At 43.3% G+C, this 23,798-nt stretch overlaps 3 protein-coding genes across 9 annotated transcripts in view; 2 read left to right on the forward strand and 1 right to left on the reverse strand.

The window, feature by feature from the left end:
- TAOK3 (TAO kinase 3) overlaps positions 1–8,353 on the forward strand; it is a 175,286-nt gene extending 166,933 nt beyond the window's left edge. For all 5 annotated transcript variants that reach the window (XM_045791602.2, XM_045791603.2, XM_045791604.2 and 2 more), the window contains 2 exons: positions 5,754–5,936; positions 6,977–8,353. In XM_045791602.2, coding sequence (XP_045647558.2) covers positions 5,754–5,936; positions 6,977–7,138 — 345 coding nt within the window. In that variant the 3' untranslated portion in view covers positions 7,139–8,353. The remainder of the gene's footprint in view (positions 1–5,753; positions 5,937–6,976) is intronic.
- Positions 8,354–15,344: 6,991 nt separating this feature from the next.
- On the reverse strand, positions 15,345–20,261 carry PEBP1 (phosphatidylethanolamine binding protein 1). Its single transcript, XM_045791605.2, has 4 exons — positions 20,022–20,261; positions 18,780–18,889; positions 17,993–18,093; positions 15,345–16,334 (listed from the first exon to the last, which is right to left on the reverse strand). The coding sequence occupies exons 1-4, from the start codon at positions 20,154–20,156 to the stop codon at positions 16,117–16,119; spliced, it is 564 nt and encodes a 187-aa protein (XP_045647561.1). The 5' UTR covers positions 20,157–20,261; the 3' UTR covers positions 15,345–16,116.
- A 170-nt stretch (positions 20,262–20,431) lies between these two features.
- The window catches only part of VSIG10 (V-set and immunoglobulin domain containing 10), a 53,756-nt gene continuing 50,389 nt past the window's right edge, over positions 20,432–23,798 (forward strand). Inside the window, exon 1 of one of the 3 annotated variants that reach the window (XM_087857299.1) lies at positions 20,432–20,519. The gene's annotated coding sequence lies outside the window, so the exon portion shown is untranslated. Of the gene's footprint in view, positions 20,520–20,666; positions 20,987–23,798 lie in introns of those variants that run through there. The other 2 variants (XM_045791608.2, XM_087857302.1) reach the window with 2 other exon arrangements.

The following is a 23,798-nucleotide window of genomic DNA, read 5'->3' on the forward strand; positions in this document are numbered from 1 at the left end:
AAGTTTAGGATATTGGTGTTTTTCTGACCAAAGAACTGAGGAAGTGACGACGCTGAATAAAGCCAAGCCAAAGTGGATACTTGCTGGAGTGTGTCTTATAAGATGGAACTCAAGGAGTAACATGCTCAATCAGACCCGTGGCACATAGGGACTTTGAGGGCAAGATATGATAGATACAGCATATAATATGTTTTCGTTCAACAAAGATGGCGCAACTAATGTCAGGCACAAATGAATAAGACACACAGACACATTCATTCAATAAACTTTTACTAAGCATCTGTGTTCAGCACTCTGCTGGGCTCAGAGATAGAGTAATAAGCTAGAGGGGCAACAATTGATCCCCATCTTCACACTTTTTGTTAGCCAAGCAAGGAAGTCAGACAACTAAGCAATAAAAAAAAAAAAAGCATAATAAATGCTTTGAAGTGGGCGGTGCGGGGTGGGGGGTGCTATGGGAGGATAAGTATAAGAGCATCTAATCTGGTCTAGGGAAAGCTTCCCAGCAAGAGCCAAGAAGTTTGAAGGAATGTACTGAAGTAAGCAGTCTCCATGGAAAGGGACCTACATGGGGAAGGGTCCAAAAGATGGAAAGTATGTATTTGGGGCCTGAAAGAACTTTGGTGTGAGTCTAAAGTTCCAGGAGGATTTATGGGAGCCGAAAATGGAGAGGTCAGCAAGGTCTTGGTAATCCAGGGGTGGGAGCTTGCCTGTGATTCAGTGAAGCTTTCACAAGGAAATGGGTCTTAAAGAGTAATAGTTTGTCAAACAGGCAGAAGAGGAAAAAGTTATTCCCAGCAGAGGACATAGTAAATGCAAAGACGCAAGGCCTGAAAGAGGACAGTGCATTTGAGAAATGAGTGGTTGATATGGCAGGAGTATAAAGGGAAGCAGGTGGATAGTTGGGGATCAAACCCTTGAAAGTCAGGAGTTTGGACATCATTCTATAAATAATGGGGATCTGCTGAAGCTTGTTTTAAAAAGAAAAGTGACAGAATCAGATTTGTGATGTAGAAAGATACTGGCAATAATTTGGCAACTGTAGGTAAAGAGACCTGTTAGGAAACTATTACAGCCCAGGAAAAAAAGTAATGAAACCCTGAACTGAGAACATGCTCCTAGAGATGGTGAGGAGGGAGAAGGATTTGAGAAATATTTAGGAATTAGAAGAGATAGAGCTCCAGGACTAATTTGGGAGGTAGGTTTGATAACAGTGGAATGGGTCATCATTTTACCAAGATTAAAAAAAAATAGAAGGAAGGATGAGTTTGGATGCCTGGCAGATAATTGACTAAGTTTTAGACATGCTACCTGAGCTATGTGGGTATCCAGGTAGAGAGGTACAGAGATGGAAATCTATAGTTCAAGAGAGTGTTAGGACACAAGACAGGTAGCTAGACATCCATGTTAGATGGGGGATGCCTGAGGCCTTCTAGGGACAGGAGATTTTATTAGGAAGGGGCCTAAGAACAGAGCTGCGGACGCCACCATTTGAAGGTGGAAGAGAAGCGGAACAAAGGAGATAAATAATTAATGTGGGAGGGGACTTGAAGAGAGCATGTCATGGACACCAGAACAGAAGCTTCTAGGTGATCATTTCAAATGTGGCAGAGAGACCAGTTGGACCTTGCAGGAAATTTGTCCAGTGACTATCACAGACAATCAGTGGACTGGTCGGAGTGGAAGATATTGTAGTGAATACTACGATACGCTATAAAGTGAGGTAGAAACTGTACACGAGATTCCCTTTCCCAGCCACTCATCAGCGACGGAAAGGTGAAAGAACTGTAGCTAGAGGAAGAGACAGTTGAAGGAGCACTTCTGTTTTTGGAGGAAAGGCTTAAACATGAGGTCAGGGGTAGGAATCAGTGTATTTATTCAATCATTCAGTCATTCATTCATTCATCCATCCAGTAAGTATTTATTGAGTGCCCTACTATGCCCCAGGTACCCTGGGGTACTGTGGTGAATAAGACAGTCATCGATCATGTCTTCATGGAATTTATGGAAAAGTGAGGAAACACATTGGAAAAGTGAGGAAACACATTGAAAAAGCCTACTCTGTGTAATGGCAGAGGAAGTGCAGCGTGCCAACAGAGTGTAACCAAGAGAGTACGCTGGTGTGGAGAGTCGGGAAAGGCCTCTCATAGACAAGCTGAGGTGTAGGGAGCACATTCTCGGCAAAGGAACTGCATTGGTAAAGACAGGGGAAATAGTGGCACTTCTAATGAACTCAGAGTCCATTATATTTGGAATATAGAGAACGAGACAGAGACCAAATGAGAATAAGACTGGAGGGGTAGACAGGCCAGATCATGGAGGGGCTTGGAAGCTTTCTAAAGGATTTTGCTCTTGATCCTAAAAGCATTGGGAGGCCATTGAAGAGCATTAAGGGAGGGGGGGACGACATCAGATATGCATTTTTGAATGATCACTCCAGTGACAGGTGGAGAATAGCCTGGGAGATGGTCAGATGGATCTCAGGAGATACTGTATAAAGTATCCTGCTTGCTGCTTTTACCTGGGCAGGAGCAAGTGGTGGCTAGACCAGAAGGGGGCAGATGGGATGAAAGAGAAAGTGATGAAATTTGAGAGATAGGCAGGAGGTGGAAGTGAAAGCATTTAGTTACAGTGTAAATGTGAAGCATGAGGGATTAAGGTTAACTCCCAGTCTCTAGTTTTAACAAAACGGTGGATGATGATGCTACTTACCTATACTGTAAAGAAGGAAGTGGAGCAGCCTGGGGAAGAGGGAAGGGAATGATGATAAACTAATAGTCATGCTGAGCTTGAGTGGCCTGGGCACCACCCAGGTGAAGATGTCTCTAGCAGACTGGGTATGTTAGCCTGGGCCTCAAAAGGGAAGTCTGAAATAGAGGTGAAGAAGTGGGAATCATCCATGTATAGATGGTACTTGCAACCTTGGGAACAGACGAGATTCCTCAGGAAGAGAAATTAGAGGAAGAAGGTAGGGAGTAGCTGGAAAGGAGAGGAGGGAGGGAAAAACCAAGAGGGTATGGTATCTCAGAAGACGAGAGAAAGATTTCGAGAAGGAAAGGGCAATCCACAGTATTAAATGCTGCTGCGAGTCAGATATGATAAAGACACCTTACCACATAAGTAAGGGGTAGGTGGGAATGAGGAGTACAGGAGAGGTTAAGGGTAAGGAGAGGGGAGAGTTGGTAGGGACACCAAAGCTGATAGGACTTTTGTCTTGTTCATCTTTGTGTCATCAGCATCTACAACAATTCCTCATCACAGCAAGTGCTCAATGTATGCCTGTTATGTAAGATGGACAGAATGGGATCAGGAATATAGTTTCAGGATTGCCCTTGAATAAAAGGAGGGAAATACCCTTTCTCCTGAGGCAGGAAGGAGATAAAAGTAGGTATGTTAAATGCCACTATCCTTTAGTGACTGCTTACCATGTGCCAGCCACTATTTTGGGTATGTTTTAAGTGTTGTTTCATTCTTGTGCAACCCCTTTGACCTTTGAAGTAGTTATTGGTTTAACCCTAATTTACCTGCAAGGAAATTGAAGTTTATTGAAGTAAAGCCACTTGCTTAGAGCAAGAGTTGGCAAACTATTTCTGTAGAGGGGCAGGTAGTAAATATTGTAGGCTTTGTGGACCACAGGGTCGCTGTCACAGCACTCAACTCTGCTGTTGTCAAGCAAAAGCAGCCCTAGGTGGTACGTAAATGAATGAACACGTCTGTGTTCCAAAAAAACCTTATTGACAAAAATAGGCAGCAGGCCAGATTTGGCCCTTGGGCCATAATGTGCTAACTCTTGGCTTAGAGGCTCACATAATGGTAATTAGCTAAGTAGTGATGAAGCTGGGATTTGACCCCGTTTCGTGGGGAGCCCATAAGCCTGGCCATACTACGTTATGCAGCTGCCATCACATCCTTTCATGTTAATCCACTTTAGGAAACAGACCTGATATTTACCTGCACTCCTATAAAACATTTTAATGGATTTGATATGTGCAACTTTGGGGTGATGAATAGCAGATAGTGGAATATCCTCTCTGATTTCTATACTGGCACTTTTACAGTCAGAGCTCGTACAAAATTACATAGTTAACGGACATTAATAAGAGAATGCCAGAAATAACATAGAGATGTTTCAATGGACTAAGCTGCCTATAGGATGAGCCTCTATCACCCATTTGACCAGGGCTCATAACAATTAACAAAGACAATTAGAAAAGAACACACTTTAATTCCCTTTATTGGTAAGGAAACTCCCATGTCAAGAAGGAATTGATAAATCTTACTGGGAGCCAGTAAACCCTTTGGCATTTAGCTATAAGGCTGTTCCTGCTGTGTAGTGACTTTTGTGTCTCTTCTCCCTTCATTTCTCATTGGGAAAATGAGAAAAGAGGTATCCTCTTCAGTGGATTTTAGTGAAAGCTGGGTAGGATTAATTACTAGAAAATGCTTTGGAACTATGATTATGTTATTTATTTCATGTTCATATGTATTTATCCAAAAGCCCTGAAGAATACACTGTGCAGATAACTTTCTAAAACTATTCTAATAACATTTCCAGAAGCTTCTTAATCAAGATATTGAGATATATTGTTAATTGTCACAAAGTGTACAGATTAGGGAAGAAAGCATAAAATGGAAAATAAGTGTCTGTATGGAAACATGTGGATAAACTCAGGGTTGACAGAACTGTCTAATTCAAGGATTCTAATCTCCTAGTTCCCAGCTGAACTGAGGGCCTGATAAATTTAGACAAAACCAAGCCTGGGACAGGAGGATCATCAACCACAAAACATAGTCCCACGAATGGCCCCAAACCTCCAATTATGCTCATTGAAAGATTGGCTGGCTTTGCCCATTCCTCATAGAGAATCAATAGCATGGTGTGTAAATACAAAGTTCAGGTGCCATAAGGAGCAAGGAACTCTATCGACCTGCGTTATAATCTGGACTTTACTGCTTCAAACCGGAATATGTCCCTTAAGATCATCCAGGGAATCTTCTGTGGGGAAGAGATTTTGAACCACTTTGGTTGGCCAGCAAGATAACTTGTATAGCCAACTATAGGAACCAACATTACTTGCTAGGAGCATAACTGTACTGTGGGATAGTCCTCAAGCGTAATGGAGATTGGACTCATTTTTTTAGAGCTAAGGATATCTAAATATGTGGTGGTTTTTAGGGTTAAAGATATATACATATGGAAATGGTTAGTCAGAGCCAAAATAATAACAGCTACTATTTACAGAACACTTGGTATGCATCTAGAACTATGCCTAGGATTTCATATGAATTCTTTCATTTAATCCTCATACCAATCTTAGACAGTAGGAACTATTACTGTTATTTTCTTGAGAGGAAAAGCATGAGACCTGGAGGGGTAACTTCTCAAGGCGACATACCTGAGTGAATTGTGGAGCCTAGATTTCAAGCTCAGGAGTCTATCTCCAAAACCCACAGGTTTAATCACCGGAGCATGTAGCCTTCCTGACTCCTGCTAGTGTGGTTTTAAGAAAACCAGTTTTTCTTAAGAAAAGAATGTTTTCGTTTTCTTAAGAAAGAATGTTTTAAGAATGTGTTTGTAGATCTTTGTAACCCGTGGGGCAGAACGTACTATTTTTGATTCCTAACTCTGAATGTACCCAGGGCATCTTTTTCTGAGGGGACCTGTTTCAGTCCAAACAAGGAAACCTCTTCCAGTAGTCACCAGGTGCCGTAAGCTAGGAGTGAATTACAGTGTGTGTCTTTTGTGCCCGCAGTTACGGCTAGATGAGGCTCAAGAAGCGGAATGCCAGGCCTTGAGGCTACAGCTCCAGCAGGAAATGGAGCTGCTCAATGCCTACCAGAGCAAAATCAAGATGCAAACAGAGGCACAACATGAACGTGAGCTCCAGAAGCTAGAGCAGAGGGTGTCTCTGCGCAGAGCACATCTTGAGCAGAAGGTATGAGAGTGTTAGTCTGGGTCCTGTACAGTTGGGTGGAGGATGGACCATGGCCTAGGGAATTGCCATTTACAGAGCCCTGCCTGTGTACCTAAACTAGGCACTGTTCACTTATTATCTGCTTTTATCCTCCTAGTACCCCTAAGAGGTAGGCATAATCTCCATTCCACAGGCAGGACACTAAGGCTCCAAATGGTTAAGTTACTCGCATAAATCTGACCCCACAGCCTCTTTCTGTTACTCTGCTAGGAAAGCCTACACCTTCACGGCAGAAGAATGGCATGGGTGATGGGGCAGTTGATAAGACATTCGCGAAAGGTGCTATGAGCTGATAGCACGGCTGCTAAATGGTATGAGGAAGCCAGATGCAGATTTGGTTTTTATTTTCAGCTATTTCTAAGCCAAAAGAAATCACCAGCAGGGCTCTTTAAAAAAATTAAAATGGAGAGAGGCTGATATTGCCATGCATGATCAATGTTATCAGAATTATTCATTGCTTTAAATATTACTGAAGAATATGAAATAGAAAAGATTTCTAAAGCATCTCAAAGCTGTTAAGCATTTATTTGCTTAACCGGTTATTTGTACTTTCTTCTGGTACTTCCCTGAGACCAACGTAAGAGACTATTTTCACAGCTCCTGTTCTAGAACTAAATTGCTAATGACCCAGGGGGCATTTGGCTCTCTATGGGAAAGCAGCACTATCTAATTGTGCTTGAGTGTCTTTTAGCTTCTCCTGAGCCATCTCCTGCTGAGACAGGACACTGACCTAGATCAGCCCGGCTGCTTGGTTTGCTAGAATGGTAGTACTAGCCCCAGGTGGGCCCCAAACATTTTTATTCTTGTGAGCAAATTTTAAATATAATGGATGAGATACAAAACATTTATCCCAGGATTCTCCCAGCCTTTCCCAATCTAGTTTACTCTGAGTTCCTGTGTGTTTGAGTATCATATGTGTGCATGTACATGACCGGTGTGTGTTTGCAGGCGCCTGCAGGGAGATCTTTTCCATTAAGAACTGTTCGTTGTGCTTATTTCAGATTGAAGAAGAGCTGGCTGCCCTTCAGAAGGAACGCAGCGAGAGAATAAAGTACCTATTGGAAAGGCAAGAGCGAGAGATTGAAACTTTTGACATGGAGAGCCTCAGAATGGGATTTGGGAATTTGGTTACATTAGATTTTCCTAAGGAGGACTATAGATGAGATTAAATTTTTTTGCCATTTACAAAAAAAAAAAAAAAAAGAAAGAAAAAGAAAACAAAAAATTTCAGACCCTGCAAAACCACATTCCCCATTTTAACGGGCGTTGCTCTCACTCTCTCTCTCTCTTACTCTTACTGACATCGTGTCGGACTAGTGCCTGTTTATTCTTACTCCATCAGGGGCCCCTTCCTCCCCCCGTGTCAACTTTCAGTGCTGGCCAAAACCTGGCCATCTCTTCTATTCATAGTACACGTCACAGTATTGATGTGATTCAAAATGTTTCAGTGAAAATTTTGGAGACAGTTTTAACAAAACAATAAACCAACAACAACAACAAAAAAAAGTGGATGTATATTGCTGTAAGCAATCAGTCATTACCACCAATCTGTGAAAGTAAAGCAAAAAAAATAATAATAATAATAAATGCCAAGGGGGAGAGAGACACAATATCCGCAGCCTTACACCTTAACTAGCTGCTGCATTATTTTATTTTATTTTATTTTTTTGGTATTTATTCATCAGGAATAAAAAAAAACAAAGTTTTATTAAAGATTGAAAATTTGATACATTTTACAGAAACTAATTGTGATGTACATATCAGTGGTGACATATTATTACTTTTTTGGGGATGGGCGGGTGGGTGGGGTGAAGAGATCTTGTGATTTTTAAGAACCTGCTGGCAAGAGTTTAACTTGTCTTCAGCATATTCTGATTGTATCATAATCATTTTCTGCTGTTGCAGAGGATGTGAATACACTTAAGGAGCTCACAGAATCCCAGTAGCACAAATTGGGCTTTGGCAAATCGTGTATTTTGTGTATAGAAGGAATTTAAGGAGAGGTATTACTTATTTTCATATTGTATTTTAACTGTTTCTCTGATCAAATTTTTTTACTTCCTCCTCCTATTCCTCCCCACCTCCCTCCTTTTCCAATTCAGTATTTGGAGTTCAACACTGTCTCTCAATCAGATCATCTTGATCTTTTTCTTTATTTCCCTTCCCCTCCCTGAGTCCCATATCTTGGTCATAAATATTGCATTATTCACACTTTCAAACTGTGTATTTTCTTACAATAAAAAATGATGAAAAAAAAAAGGCTTTACTTCTTTTGCATGCACTTTAAAAAAAAAAAAAAACATTTTTCAGGTTCCAAGGAAGAGCATGATAACTGTCAGAGCTTTTAATTATATTTGTAAATAAAAGTGTTCATCACATCGCCTTGCTGTGTTATTGTAGCAGGAAGTTTCCCTTCTAGGTTCACCAGCTCATAATTCAGAGGGAGACCTGCCCTTCAGAAACCGTCCTCCACAGCCCTGGATGTTCCAAGAAGAGCCATCCGAGATTTTCAGGTGAAGTTGTGTCTTCCAAGTTCTTCTACGGGGCTGAAGATAATGTCCCACTATTTAAAGTGGTCAGTTGCACCTGTTTGCCCTTTAGAAAACAGCACATGTGCATGTGTGTGCACACCTGCACACATACACACACACATACACGCCCCAATGTGCCAGTCGGACTTAGGCACATGCACTGCTAAGAAGTTAAACACCCTTACAGAAAAGCAAGCTATTAAGGAGAGATTATGGCCAAGTATTTGAAATGGTCCCACTGTAATGATAGATTCCCTCATATTCTGCTTTTATTAGAATAATTTTATGTGCATAACAATATAGTGGTAAAATATATAACTCCTAAGATAGGTTTTTGGGGTCAAGACAATTTCAGTAAGATCTCCTTTTTCAGGGTTCTTAGTCCTGGACATTGAGAATTTATCTTTAGCATGATGACCTGAAAAATCATTCCTGTATCCTATAGAATGTTCATTCATCACAGACGATCAAGACCAGTCATGTTCACTGTGATAGACTAAAGCAGAAAGATATACTCAAAAGATTACAAAATAATTATCAAGTTTCCTAAGCAGCTTAGTTCACTGAAGTTTCTATATTAGGTACATCCAAAAATAACACTGGAAAGGGCTGGAAAGAATACTCATAATTGTCCATGAAAAACAGATAACCTGTATTGCATGCTTAAGCTTATTACTATTTGATGGGACACTACATTAAGCATTTTACAGATGAGGAAATAAGCTCAGACCAGGGTAAGTGGTGGCAGTGGAGTCTGAATCGAGACCTGTCTGATTTCAGAACCCACACTCCTAAGCATAGGTCACACGGCCATTCAGAAGGACATTAAATCATCAGTAAGACAGAAAAACTTCCTACAGTTTGTTTCATCTCTCTCTGTAGTGAAAAATGTCTAGCTAGCTTGTGAAAGGGCTTTATTTCTGTGAGACTGTAGGTGCTGATCTTTAGAAAAGCTCCCCCTCCACGAGTTTGTCAGTGATGTGCCCCAAGGTAGAGTTACCGCAAAGAAGGAATGTGAGTCCCTGCTCCTAACACCTGGTACAGACTGAGTCTTCCAACTCCTAGTACCTGCATGAGGAGGCAGTGAGAATAGACAGGAACCAGAATGGCAGCAAAAGAACAGGTACAAAAGAGGTACTAGGACAGCAGCCAAGAGCCTGTGTCCTGTATTCTTCCAGCACATAGTAATCTCCCCTGAGTTTAAAAAGGAAAGAATTATTACAGGTTTGTCGTATGTATTGGTAAGGGCTGCTTAAACTATTCACTCAATCAGTATCTTTTAAGTCTGGTGCAGTGCCAGGTGCTTAAGATGCATCCGTATTACCTTAAAGAGGTAGAGATCCTTGCCCTACTGGAGCTTACATTAGGGGTAGGAGGAAAATGATGACACAATAATTATAAACAATAAATGGTCTTACATGGTCATAAGTGCTATAAGGAAAAAGGAAAGGCTAAGGAGGAATCTGAAGTGCCAAGATCAGCATACTTTTGCTCATTCATTCAAGAAATATTTGCTACTGTGTGCCAGGGGGGTGTAGCAGTAAACAGGATGCATCCGGTCACTTCTCTGCTGGAGCTCATGGTTTAAATGTCCACTGAAACAAGTAAATCAAGGGACTAAGTTAATCAACAGTAGGCAAGCCATGACAATGCCAGTGGTGGGCACCACCTGGAGTTCGAAGGAACTGAAACAATTACAGTCATAGGAAATACCAGAGAACACTTACCAGTGATCTCTAGTTGAGTAAAAAAAAAATTATTTCTTCAATTTACCACCACCTGTAATTATTATGTGTCTGTTGAAAAAGCATATTCTGGGGCATCTGGAAACATGTTCCTGTAAGAACTCCATATCCCCCTCTGATTTTAATTTAGTGATGTATTTTGCCATAGAAATGATGACATAAAAAATACATTTTTATTCTAGTTTGGCAGAGAAGCATGTAAGTCTTTCCCACTGATTACAGCTAAAAACTAGATGAAATGCAAAAGCAACTATCTAAGAACTCTGAAAAAATAAAAGCAGGTGGCTTGTGGAAAAGCCACCTACACAGAGGAATGAGGTGAAATAAAATCATCCTCAGATGAAGAAAAATTAAGAGAAGTCATCGTCAGAACTATTCTACAGGAAATGCTAAAGGAAGTTCCTCATACTGAAGGGAAATGATACCAGAAGGAAACTTGGATCTCTGGGAATGAAGGAAGAGCAACAAATGGTAAATATCTAGATAAATATAAAAAACGTTTTCCTATATTCTTTTATTTTTCATCAAAAGCAAAAATTATAACATTGTCTGGGGAGGGTTTTGATGTATTTAAATGCAACGCATATGACAACTATAACAAAGGTTGGGGGTTAAAGGACCCATATGGTGACCGTGCTTCTACATTTTACATGAGGAATTTACAATTCTTATTCTAAGCAGACTGAAAAAATAAGCATGTATATTGTAACTCCTAGAGTAATTACCAAAAACAAAAAGAAAACCCAAAGAGGTGTAATAGCCAAAATCCAATAGATAAATTGGATATTAAATAATTCAAAAGAAGGTAAGAAAGGGAAAACAGAGATATAAAGAAAAAGAGGAGCAAACAGAAAACATAAATGGTAGACCTAAATCCCACCATAGGGATAATTACATTAAATATTTACAGACAGAGTGCATTTCTAAAAAGGACTATTTGCTTCCTATAAGAGACAAACTAAAAAGAAAGATAAGTTCAAAGTAAACAAATGGGAAAAAAAGTGCCATGCAAGTAGGCATAAGAGGTCTATCAACTAAAATAGACTTCAAGACTAAGAGCATTATCAAAAATAAAAGACATTCATAATGAGCAAAGGAATATCAAGAAGATACAATTTACAATTTTAAATGTTTTAAAAAAAATCAATTTCAGCTCAGGTCATGATCTCAGGGTTGTGAGATTGAGCCCCGCATGGGGCTCTGTGCTCAGCATAGAGTGCTTGAGATTCCTTCCCTCTCTCTGCCGTCCCCGCCAACCAGCCCCGCTCTAAAATAAATAAATAAAATCTTTAAAAAATAATAATAATCCGAAAGATACAGATTCCTGAGTGGAGGGGACACCAGTCTAAGATCAGCTTTCTGATGTTCATGGTCATCAGAGTTAGGGGGTTGATGAGTGGGCTTTAGAGAGCTCTGTAAAAACTCAGTTGTATGTGAATTTTTGTAGATTTTTGTAGAAGTACACATTTGGGGAAGGAGAGAAGGAACTTCTATGGTATGGTGTATGGCTATAAAGAAATCCATATGCCCTAAACTTAAGAACCTCTTTACAATGATTAATTCAACTGATGGTCATTAGATTTCTTACGTCCAACTCTGGAGATACGAGCAGGACACTGGTTGTCCCTGCCTTCAAGAAGGATCCAGTCTAATGGAGGAGATAAACATTAAACAAAAAAATGACACAAGTTTACAGATTTTAAAATTACAAATGGTAGTGTTACAATGGAGTGGTACAGGAGAATCCAGCCTAGTCCGGATTCCATGAAGGCCAGTTAAAGGATAATGGCTCAAAGAAAGTGGAAGAGGAAGATTCTAGGTAATATTTGTAAAGGAGCAGTCTGGGTTGTAAAGGAACTGAGAGGCAGCCGGCAAGTTTGGAGCTTAATGACAACCACAGGAAGCTAGAGGCAGACGGGGGGGGGGGGGTCGGGAATCACATCTTATAGAGCCTCATAGGTCATTTAAGGATCTGGTCTACATCCCAGAGCAAGTCAAACAGCTGACAGGTTTTAAGTGGATGCTGAGGCTGTTTGACTTAGCACCAGTTTAAGAACAGAAGTCCTTTGCTCCTTGACCCAGGAGAGGATATCGGCCACAGGCTGCCACGTGTAAGTATTATCTAGATACCAACCTTGTGTTCCCAAGATCTGGTCTCTGTTAATTGGGTTTAATTTAGGGCTTCCAGAGCAATGGCCACACCTGACACGTTTGGCCATGAAATCCGAATGATAAACACTTCCAAGGTTCCAAGGTTGTTAGAAATACTGGCCTCTGGCAGGGCTGCTAAAGCAAATTAAAGACTCCCGTATCTCTTCATGCTAAACACTTACAGAGATATAGACACACTTTTGGTAAACATTATAAACAGGAAACAACCTTGAAGAAAGCTGGTCATTTGTAGACGTTATTCCTACATGTGAATCAGGTCAAGTTCATCATTTCCACATATTCACTTCATCTCAACAAAAGACCATTTTCTCCAACGACCCTGCGAGGTAAATAAGGCAGAATGATGGTCCCCTCCCCCTGCCCACCCTGCCACCACTCCTTTTCCACAGGAGGAGACTGAGCCTCGAAGAGAACCTGCAGGCGTGGTGGTTATGAGCTGGGCTCTGAGACAAGCTGGCTTCAGAATCTGGATCACCCACTTCCCAACTCGGTGTCCTGGGGCAAGTTCCCCTCACCTTCCAGGTTTAATAGGTGAGACAGGCTATCCCCTTGTTTCTACGCCTCTTAATAGATCTTTTCCTATGTATTCCTTTCATGTGAACTTCTTGCGTATACACTACGTATACACTACCTTTTTTGGTTGGGTTGTTGACCTTTTTCTGAATCATTTTTGAGTCTAAGCCTATTTTAGACAAGGAAACGAACATACCATAATTCCTCATTGATTTTTCAGTCTCTGTGACTGACAAAGTACTGTGGTCAGCAGGTAAGTCTCAAAGAAAACAGGAGTTTAGAGAAAAAAAGAGTAAATGATTCTAAAAACAAATATCAAATTGTCAAAATGTTTAAAGTTTGAGAAAACTGCTTAAGGGTATGGGGAGAGATACTTTCATATACCATGGACTTGAATATAATCATGTGATCTTTTTGGAGGGTGGTTTGTCAGTATCAGTATTGAAAATGTATATACCCTTTGACCTGATTATTTCAATGCTAGAAATCTACCCCAGTAAATTGCCTGCAAAAGCATGTATACATACAGAAAGATGTTTACAGAAGCACCGTTTATAATAGCAAACAACCAGGAGTAATCTAATCACAGTAGGGGACTAGACTGGTTAATTACAGAACATCCAGAAAATAGAGTATTTTTTCAAAATGACGACATGAATCGTAGGGCCCTGTTAACTAAAGATACACTGCACAAAGGTGCATTACTTGGGGGAAAACAGTGCATCACAATGTATGCTGGTGTGTATAGCAAGACCATAATTTCTAAAGAGAAAATACGTAGATATACGCTGATGTGGATATTCACATTTGTGTCTTCTTTCAGACTGCTGCTGAAGCACCAGGAAGGTCAGGGTGGAAGGCACTTCTTCCGGTGCTGTGTGCCTTGTCTAACCATAGGCATGTGTTCCTTCTTGCATTTAAAGTCAACAGGGTAGGGACAACTGGGTGGCTCAGTCTTAAGCGTCTGCCTTCAGCTCAGGTCATGATGCCAGGGTCCTGAGATCGAGCCCCGCATAGGGCTCCTTGCTCAGGGGAGAGCCTGTTCTCCCTCTGCCTGCCGCTCCCCCTGCTTGTGCTCTCCCTATCTCTCTGACAAATAAAGAAATAAACCCTTTAAAAGAAAGAAAGAAAGAAAGAAAGAAAGAAAGAAAGAAAGAAAGAAAGAAAGAAAGAAAGAAAGAAAGAAAGTCAACAGGGTAGGGGGTGCCCGACTGGTTCAGTAGGTAGAACAAGCAACTCTTGATCTCAGGGTTGTGAGTTCAAAGCCCCACGGTGGGCATGGAGGCTACTTAAAAAAAAAAAAAAAAAATTGCAAAAACAAAATAAAATAAAAAATGAAGTCGGTGGGGTAGTTGTTTTCTTTATATAACTTTTGTTTTGCAAATTATTTAAAACTTGAATTTTAAAACCCTGAAGTTAGAAAATAATTACTCTCTACCATCCCCCCCACAGAGATTACACAAAGTAACATTTCCAACAGTGTTCCCAGAGAAGGAACTGCCGGGAATGGTGGGGGAAAGACCCAGCTTTGCTTAATTAGCACCTGCCACACCCAACCACGATCCCTTCTCTGGCACAAACCAGGTCAGTGATGTGAACCTTCAAATACTTCCTTTCCTTTCTTTTTGGTACATCAAAGGGTGTGAAAATACAGTTGACCCTTGAACAACAGGGCTTTCCAATGCGTGGGTCCACTTACATGTGGACTTTTTTCAGTACAGGGCTGTAAATGTATTTTCTCTTCCTAATAATTTCCTTAATGACATTTTCTTTTCTCTAGCTTACTTCGTTGTAAGAATACAGCATATGATACCTGTAACACACAAAATGTGTTAACTATTTGTTAGTGTTAAGGCTTCCAAGTCAACAGTATGCTATTAGCAGTGAAGTTTTGGGGGAATGAAAAGTTACACACTGATTTTCGACTGCACAGGGCAGTCAGTGCCCTAATCCCCATGCTGTTCAAGGATCAACTGTAATCTCCCCCCACCCACCCTTCCGCCCTTTGGGTGTGGATTCTCTACGGATCGCAAGTCAAAACAGTGAGAGGTGTAGCCTAGTTCTAAGTCACTGTTCCTGCATGCAACAACACCGAGGGGGAAGGTTTCCCGCTGGTTTCACTCTCAGGTGAAAAGGACCACTTGTGAAAAGCAAAGGTACTTTCTGGGCAAAAGGAGTTGGCCTAAAACTTTGCGATTTTTTTTTTTTTTTTCAAACCCTCAATGGTTATTCCTGCTGTAGTTTGATGGCACGTGTACAAGCATGGATCCTCTGTATGGTCCTGGAATCAAGTCCCAGTAGCCACTGCTGGTCTGGGAAAGGGGCTACTCACCCTTAGAAGTTGTCCCTTGACTTCCCACATTTATGAAGCCCCATACCCAAAAAAGGCAAAATATCTGGAGACCTGGTTCATCCACACAATGTTTTTATTTTTAGTCAACTATAAGCAAATAGAATTAACACAATATTCCACAACTTCAGATTGGCTTTCCTATAGACAAAGATGACCAGTTCGATAGACACAGACTTAGGGGTTTCTGACAACCCCTCACCCAGCCCTGCAGCTCATCTACATGGCTGTGCCTTAACCACAGGGCAACTCTCCCTATCGCTTTTTCCAGTACTGCTCTTCAAAGGAGCCAGGGCAGGACACTGACCCCTAGTTAACAGTCCGAGATGTACCACGTTGGGGGTTAGTGGACACGCCAGCCTCTGGCTGTCTTGGGGAGAGACACGGCCGTGAAAACACAACCCAGAAGTGCCATCATGCACAATTCCTGATTCAGGCTCACAAAAGCAGAGGCAATGAATCTTTTTTTTTTTTTAAACCTCCCTTAAAGATTCTTTGACACTCTGCTCTATTACTATAGACCTGGTCTTTTTACCTGAATTTTTATTTCTTTAAATTCTGGGTTGCTATTCTTATATTAACAATTCGATGACCCCAAATCAGTACCAAAATATCCCCCAAAATAGAGTTCAAATTTGATCAAAACATAAATGCGGGGGGGGGGGTGACCCTCTAGGATTATAAAGGACAGGCAGAAGGAAAGGTCACTCTAAACCACTACCTGATTGCTCAGGCCTCACCTGTGAGAATGGGAATGGGGAAGCAGAGAAATCTACATGCATCACTGTACTGCTTGAGACTTCCAGCACAGTTTGTCTCCTAGCATTCCCCTACTTCCCAGACAGCTGCTCATAGAGTTTGGGCACATAGTCATCCCATTCTGCCTGGTAACACGTGCCAGCCACTGGGGGCCCAAGCTCGTACTTTTTGCGGAAAGATGCCACTTTGAATTTGCCACGGTGGTCTCCAGATCGGTTGCTGAGGATGGGCTCGTCACACTTCAGTGGCCCATTCTGCTCATAAACCAGCCAAACATAGCGGTGAAGGCCTAGGGGGAGAGGCAGGATGGAAGATGTACACACAACTAGGCAACAGGGTTGGAGACATCCCCCGTGTTCACAGGAAGTGCCAACTTGGAGGGACCCAGCCACCCCATTTACAAGAGGGGCTGACCCGCAGAGGTGGAAGGAGTCAGATCACTCACCTGCCCACAATCACCCAATGGCCTCCCACTGCAACTGGGGTAAAGTCCACACCCAGCTTTAGGGCCTCAAGGCCCCTGCCCACCCCTCCTATCGCATTTGCCCTTCACTCATCCTGCTTGGGGCTCCCAACGCAACTCCACTGGGACCCGACTGCTAGTCATTTTCCACCACACGCATCTGAATACCCCTTCCACTTCTCTGAAAGTCTGACTTTCCAATTTAGTCTCCTGACTAGAAAGAGAACTCCATAAAGCAACAGTGTTTGTCTCATTGACTGTTTTCGCCCCAGAACCTACCCTACCTAGTGCCTTGTAAAACTCACTCTAACCAACTAAGTAGCAAAGATGCTGAAAAACATCTTGTTTTCAAAGGTGCTTACATGGTCACCTTCATCTGTCAGTCAGTATCCGTGGACTAAAACTACTATGATTTGGGCATTTTATTATATGCAAATTATACTAACAGAGTATTTTTTTAAAATCGAAAGGGGAAAAAAAAAAGTCACTGAGGCTTTTTTTGTTAATGAGAACACAGCTCCTACTTGAGAGAATTGCTTTATTCTCATGTGTGTACTTCCCATAATTAAACTGCCTAATTGTATAACTGCCCTAGAGAACTTAACAGATCCCTGGGAAAGATGTACTTTTACCTTCCTCTTATGAACTTGCGAGAGGGCCTGAGGCCATCTGAAGCTTTGGGGTCTACAGATAAAGCATGAGTCTACGGCCAACTGTTCTTGTCAGGGACCTCCTTGTACCTTCTCAGACTAACACGGCCCAACAATGTGTCCACCCACCACTACTTCGTTCCTGCAAAAGAAAGCATCCTGCAATGCACAAGTATTAACAGTGCATCTCCCACTATTAGCTTATCCCACTTGGAGAGTTTCAATACAGTATCCTCTCCCTCTTTGTATGCAGAGCCTGTGATACACAACAAAATACAACATGTGTATCTTCAGTATACTTCTTAAAGCCTTCCAAATCTTTTCAAGATGATACCACCCTAAAAAGGAGCTATAAAGAGATAACAAAGCCAATCTTTTATAATTACTTAGGATACTATGATCATTTCTGAGATCTTTCAGGGCAACTGGAAACTCAAAGATCCCACAGGGCAAAGGTTGAATATAGAACTGAGATGGGTTAACTGTTCAATCCCCCCCCACCAACTCCCCCAGAAGTTGTTCCAAGCATTCTGCAACACTGCTTCCTTGGAATCCTCTCACCAACTTCCCTGCATATAAAGGCCTAGTGGCCAAGAGGCAAAGCTAACGGAGGGTCCACCTGACCAGAACCCAAGGTTCTAGCCACCTGATGCTACTGCAGGTCTCAATGTCTCTGGCAGGCAACTGCCTTGGAGGTGAACTGTGCTGCCCAGACGCTCCACTAGGCTAAGAGATCTCAGAGAACCCAGACTAAAATCTCCAGCCCTTTGGGCCAATCCTAATGTGTACCCACTGCCCCCCTCTCACCTCCCCCACAAAGCAGCCTTTACTGACCTGTGCCCTTGGGAGGCCCAGAGCCAACATAATCGGAGAGGACTGTGCCACTGCTGATGTTGTTGCCCTTCATGTTGACCACCAGAAAATGGTGCCACTCCCTAAGACAAGGAACACAGACCGGTCAGCACCGCAGGAAGTAAGTACACACTCACTGCACTGCCAGCATGAAGCACATGCTCTGGACCAGGCTGCAGCAATGAATAAGACAGACAGTCCTGCTTTCTTGGCCAGTGCAAACCTCACTGGTCTGCAGAAGACAGGGCCCCATACCTCCCTCCCGCCCTCTGAGATTCTATCTGCAAGCTTCTGTAAAGGGCCAGACGGTAAACGTTTTAGGCTTTGCAGTTCACACGGTCTCTGTCACTATTCAACTCTGCGGCTACAGTGTGAAAGCAGCCATAGACAAGACATTAAGTAAGGTCTCACGGCTGTGTCCCAACAAAACTTCATTTATCAACACTGAAATTTGAATGTCATGTAATTTTCACATGTTACAAAGTATGACTCTTTCCATTTCAGGCATTTAAAAATGTAAAAACTATTCTTAGCTCATGAGGCTATACAGAAACATGTGTCGGGCAGATGGGGCTCTCGGCTTACAGTTTCTAGACTCCTGCTCTAGGGACTGAAGAGGTAGGAAATGCACACTCTGGCTTAAGCATGTGTGTGAGCATCCCAGACTCGGTCTCCTTCTCCTGGCACAGCATGTCCAGCAAGGGGCTTACACAGTGCCAGGAAGCACCAGGTCCTATTTGGATAACCTGGTGTTCCCAATCTTTCTTGCCTGTATTTTGGGTCCTTCCTGCTGGGAGCATCCGGATCTGTCATGACCAAGGTGTAGAGTTTACCTGGATCAAGGCCATCCCACGAAATACTGGTGGGCCGGTTCTTAACCTGTAGGAAGGAACCACTTTGGAGTTAAAAAGTCAGAAATGCTGAAGAAGCCAACACTCTTTGATTTCAGGTTCCTCAAAGGTAAATCACAGTAGATTATTAAGAAAAACTAAAGTGTATTGACTCTACTAAGAGCCAGGAGCTTAAGTTTAACGTATGTTATTTTAGTTCCAATTACACTACAGGACTCCTGCCCTAGCCTGTTATTAACAGAAAGAGGTGGGGTCAGGATTTCAACCCTGGAGCTGACGCAATCCTCTGAACTACAACCTCATTTGGTCTGGAATGACAGAGTCTCTAGATTTGGTGACCAGCAGCTTAGCTGGGGCCTGTTAAAGTGAAATCTGAATTAACTGGATACTTAAAAGTGCACAGAAAATGAGCAGACTGGACAGCGAGTCTGGGAAAACGAAGGCTGCAAGAGGGGCACTTTATATGTGAACATCACAACAGTAAACTGTCAGAACAATTTATTCACACCATTGCCCTGAACCAACAACTGGCAAGTGTCGGGCACTCTAGTTCCCCCACTTCCGATAGCCAGGCCCTAACCAGCTCGCAGGCCAAACGGTAGAACAAGGCCGGCCAAGGCCGGCCGTTGCCCTCCAGCCTTCCAGCTGCAGAACGCGCTTACCTTTGGGTGGTTTCATGCCCTTGCCCGCTAAGACAAAGGGAGGATTCGCTAGGCGATGCTGGTCACCGGTTACATAATGCGTCACCTGATCTCGGGTGGGGCTTTTCCTCCCCAAACTGAGGCCTAAAATCCTGAGACCCAAGGGGAGGTCTGGAGCCGAAGGGATAGCCATGGCCACCTACTTCTCGGGCACCGCCCCCTCCCCGCCCCCGCGCCCGCAGCCCAGGCTGTTTCTGGGCCTAGGCCCCAGCCTACGCCTTGAAGTCCCTGGAAAGTAGATCACTTTCTCCTGCAGGCGGAGCTCCGCCCGCCACGTGCCGGGTTCCCAGAACCCGCAGGTGTCTGCAGGCCTGCGGCGTGGGTACCGCTACCCCCTTTCCCTCGGAGGACCCGGCGCACAGAGACCGGAACATCCTCCCCATCTACGCCAGGTACCCGCCCGCTGACCTCCACGCTTTGAGCAGCTGCACGCCTCCCCCGCCTAACGCCCTCGGGTACCTGGGTGGGCGTTAGCACTTTGCCCAACTCGTCGATCTCCGTCCCGGTGTATTTGACCTGCAGCGGATGCTGCGGCCGCTCGTCCACTTCCTGCAGGCTCAGAGGCCCGGACCACTTGCTGAGGTCCACCGGCATTGCGGAGCCGAGCTGGGGAAACAACGAAGAGTCTCTGCAGACTAGAAACAAGCCTGCAACGCCGACTCCCAACAGTCCGCAAACTGGCCAGAGGAGGCGCGGTATCAGCCGCCGGGGAAGCGCACGCGCCGGAGCCACAGCCCCGCCCCGCCCGGATCCTCCAGTCACAGGCGAGTCCCGGCCCACTCTGCTCTCTTATTGGTCAAAGCCGGTAGCGCGGGACGTCTCGCGCTCCCAGGTCAATAGAGTAGGTTTTGTCTTTCGTCTTGTACGGGTGGGGCTTGCTACCCGCCCCTGCGGCAAGAACTGTGGCTCGGTTTGCAAGCCCAATGTTTCAAGGAATGCAATTAAACTAGCTTTGAGGTTTGTTTTTGTTTTTACCATTTTGCATGATTTTTTACGCTGCTTTCTAAGTGCAGAAATCGTAAGGCCTTGCCTTTTTCCCCACGTTTTACAGCAAGCCTGATTGCCCTCCCCTCGCTGTATTTTCGCGCATGCTCACTGTTTTGGTAACTGCCGCGTGAGAGGACCTGCGGTCGAACTTTTGAGCATTTTTCTCAACGGACAAATATATTTGCACATGTAGTTGATCCCCCGGTCTCCATTTAGTGCAAACAAGATTCCTGGGAAGTGATTTTTTTTTAAATTAAATTTAAAAGCCATAATTATTCTTTCTGTTTTGCTGACAAGGGGTTCTGCCTCTGCCAAAACTGCTCTCACGGTGGCCGCGAAATGCTTTCTTTTTACTAAATATAATGGGTGCTATTTAATAGTCCTTATCCTGTTTGACCTAAGGACCGCCATCGACATTGATAACCGCCCCTGCGCAGGTAATAAAAAATGCTGTTGTTTTCTTAGTGGTAATACAAGGTCATTGTAGAGAATTAGGAGGAAAAAAAACCTAAAAGAAGTAAATAATCATTTCTGTTCCACCTCTAGGATATAAACATCAGTAACAATAATTTCAGTAACAATTTCATTCTGTTTATTCACTAAAAACTTGCATTAAACTCTACCATTATAGGGGTGCCTGGGTGGCTCAGTTGATTAAGCCTTGGACTCTTGGTTTCAGCTGAGGTTATGATCTCAGGGTGGTGAGATCAAGCCTGCTGTTAGGCTGGTGCTAGGTGTGGAGCCTGCTTAAGATTCTTTCTCTCTTCCCCTGCCCCCCCTTTCTCTCCCTTTCTAAAAAACAAATTCTACCATTATAGAATATATGTATCAAAAATAGATTATTATTTTAACAGCTGCTTCTGTTCTAGATGCACCACAATTTCTTCAACAGTTCTCTTGATGTTGGACATTTATGCTTTTTGTTGGTTTTTCCTTTTTACAAATACTGCGGAAATGAACATCTTTATACACATACATTAAAACACTTGGTAGATAGTTTCAGGAAAATTTTATTAGGCATGCTAGGCCAAAGAGTACTCCAATGAGGATGGCTGCCATTTGCTGACCCATCACCACTGCCATGTGCCAGGCCCTGACCCAAGGAAGACCTTGAAACTCCACGTCTCGTTTCATCCTCACACCAACACAATGTGGGAGGCAGTGCTGTTAACCCATTCCATAGATAAATAAACTGAGGCTTGGGAAGGTGTTAAGTGACAGAACTGGATGAAAGCCTGCCTGGTTGGCTACAAAGGCCAGACACAAAGCCCTTAGGCACACTCTAGCTGGGAGTGCAGGGGGGAAATAGAGGTGAGACAGTCATGATCTGGCGTCCAGAAAGCTTCTTCTAGGAAAGGTGTCACCGCGAAGACCCCACTTGACAACCATGAGAATGTGCCTCTTAACTCTGAGTGCTGGAAGAGGATTTGGCCAGTGTCCCAGGTGCTGTGCTCTGCTTTTAGGCCAAGGCCATACTCTGGCAGGCTTCCCCCCGGGGAATGACTGAGCCCTGCAAAGATACAGAGGCAGAGCAGGGACGCTGGGGCCCCTCTGTAGTCAAGATGGGCTTACCTGATTTCCTCGAAACTGCACCTTAGACACTTCCTTCCCTGTCACTAGCACTGAGGGTCAGGTGGCTCTCCCAGCCTTTCTTCACTCCCTCACTTATTTGCCCAGCCATTTCCCCTAATAAATTCCTTGCACAGCTTCTCAGATGACCAAGAGTGACGCTCCCAAGTTTAATAGACAGTATTCAGGACAAGCTGAAGTGGAAGCGAGCTTGGGGTGTTGGAACAGTGGGCAGACGGATTTTGCTGGAATGGGACACTTAGGTAAGGACAGATGGATGGCATAGCAATAAGGCTGAATAAGGCTAAAGAGACAAAAAAGGGAATAGCCTTCTACTTTTTTAACCTATAAAAAAGTTAAAAATTTCTTCAGTATACAAATAATCAGCCACGTAGCATAATCTAAGGGCATGGGTATGGGAAACAGAATGGGTTCATATTCCAAATTCCTCACCCAGTACCTATGGAACCTGGGTAAAAGGGAGGATGGCCTCTCAAAGCTGTCCACATGCTAACCCCAGAGTCTGTGACTCTTGCATGGCAAAGGGGAATTATGGTTGCAGATGGAATTAAGGTTGCTCATCGATGCCCTTAAAATTGGGAGATTATCCTGGATTATCTGGGTGGGTGCAAGATAATTTCAAAGGTCCTTAAATGAGAGGAGGAAGACAGGGTTATCAAAACCACAGTGATGTCATGTGAGAAAGATTACCAGCCATTGCTGGTTTTGAAGATGGAGGAAGGGGCCATGAGTCAAGGAGTGCGGATGGCCTCTAGAAGCTAGAGAAGGCAAGGAAACAGAGTCTCCCCTAGAGCCTCCAGAATGAACATAGCTCTGCTGACACCTTGATTTTAGCTCAGTGAGACTTCAGACTTCTACTGTCTAGAACTGTAAGATAATAAATTTGTGTTGCCAGGGGCGCCTGGGTAGCTCAGTCGGTTAACTGCCTGCCTTTGGCTCAGGTCGTAGTCCTGGGGTCCTGGGATCAAACCCTGAGTTGGGCTCCCTGCTCGGCTGGGGGTCTGCTTCTACCTCTCCCTCTATGCCTCCCCCAGCCTGTGCTCTTCCTCCCTCTCTCTCTCTCAAATAAATTTTAAAAATCTTTTAAAAAATAATAAAATAAATCTGCGTTGTTGTAAGCCACTGAGTTTGTGGTCACTTGTTACAGTAGCCACAGGAAACTCATATAGCATATGACTTACACTCACCAAGCCTCAGTTTCTCCATCTGTAAACTGGGTTTACCAATGTCCCTGAGATGATCCTTGTGAGGATCAAATGAAACTCATATGATGTGCTTCACATACAGCCTGGCATGTCCAAGTAGGAAGCTATTACTTTATTACATGTTCATTATATAAAATTCATAAATAAGCAAACATAAAATTAAGTAAAGTCTGTTAGTAATCCTTAGTAATCCTATCACCCAAGGCAATGGACATCTTGCTGTATTTCCTTCCAGACTCTTTTCTTTTCTTTTTTCTTCTCTTCTCTTCTCTTCTCTTCTCTTCTCTTCTCTTCTCTTCTCTTCTCTTCTCTAAGAGAGGGAGAGCAGGGCACCTGGGTGGCTCAGATGGTTAACCATCTGCCTTCGGCTCAGGTCATGATCTCAGAGTCCTGGGATCGAGTCCCACATCAGGCTCCCAGCTCAGCAGGAAGTCTGCTTCTCCCTCTTTCTCTG

Source organism: Ursus americanus, chromosome 30 (genome assembly GCF_024610735.1).
Source record: "Ursus americanus isolate L20-20 chromosome 30, mUrsAme1.1.p, whole genome shotgun sequence".
Taxonomy (NCBI): domain Eukaryota; kingdom Metazoa; phylum Chordata; class Mammalia; order Carnivora; family Ursidae; genus Ursus; species Ursus americanus.

Excerpts from the sequence above, each read along its gene's own strand:
- PEBP1 (XM_045791605.2), bottom strand. The coding sequence starts at position 20,156 with ATGCCGGTGGACCTCAGCAAGTGGTCCGGGCCTCTGAGCCTGCAGGAA. Across the intron at positions 18,890-20,021 it reads AAGTGCTAACGCCCACCCAG|GTTAAGAACCGGCCCACCAG; the intron begins GTACCCGAGGGC and ends TCCTTCCTACAG. Across the intron at positions 18,094-18,779 it reads AGGAAGGACCCAAAATACAG|GGAGTGGCACCATTTTCTGG; the intron begins GCAAGAAAGATT and ends TCCTTGTCTTAG.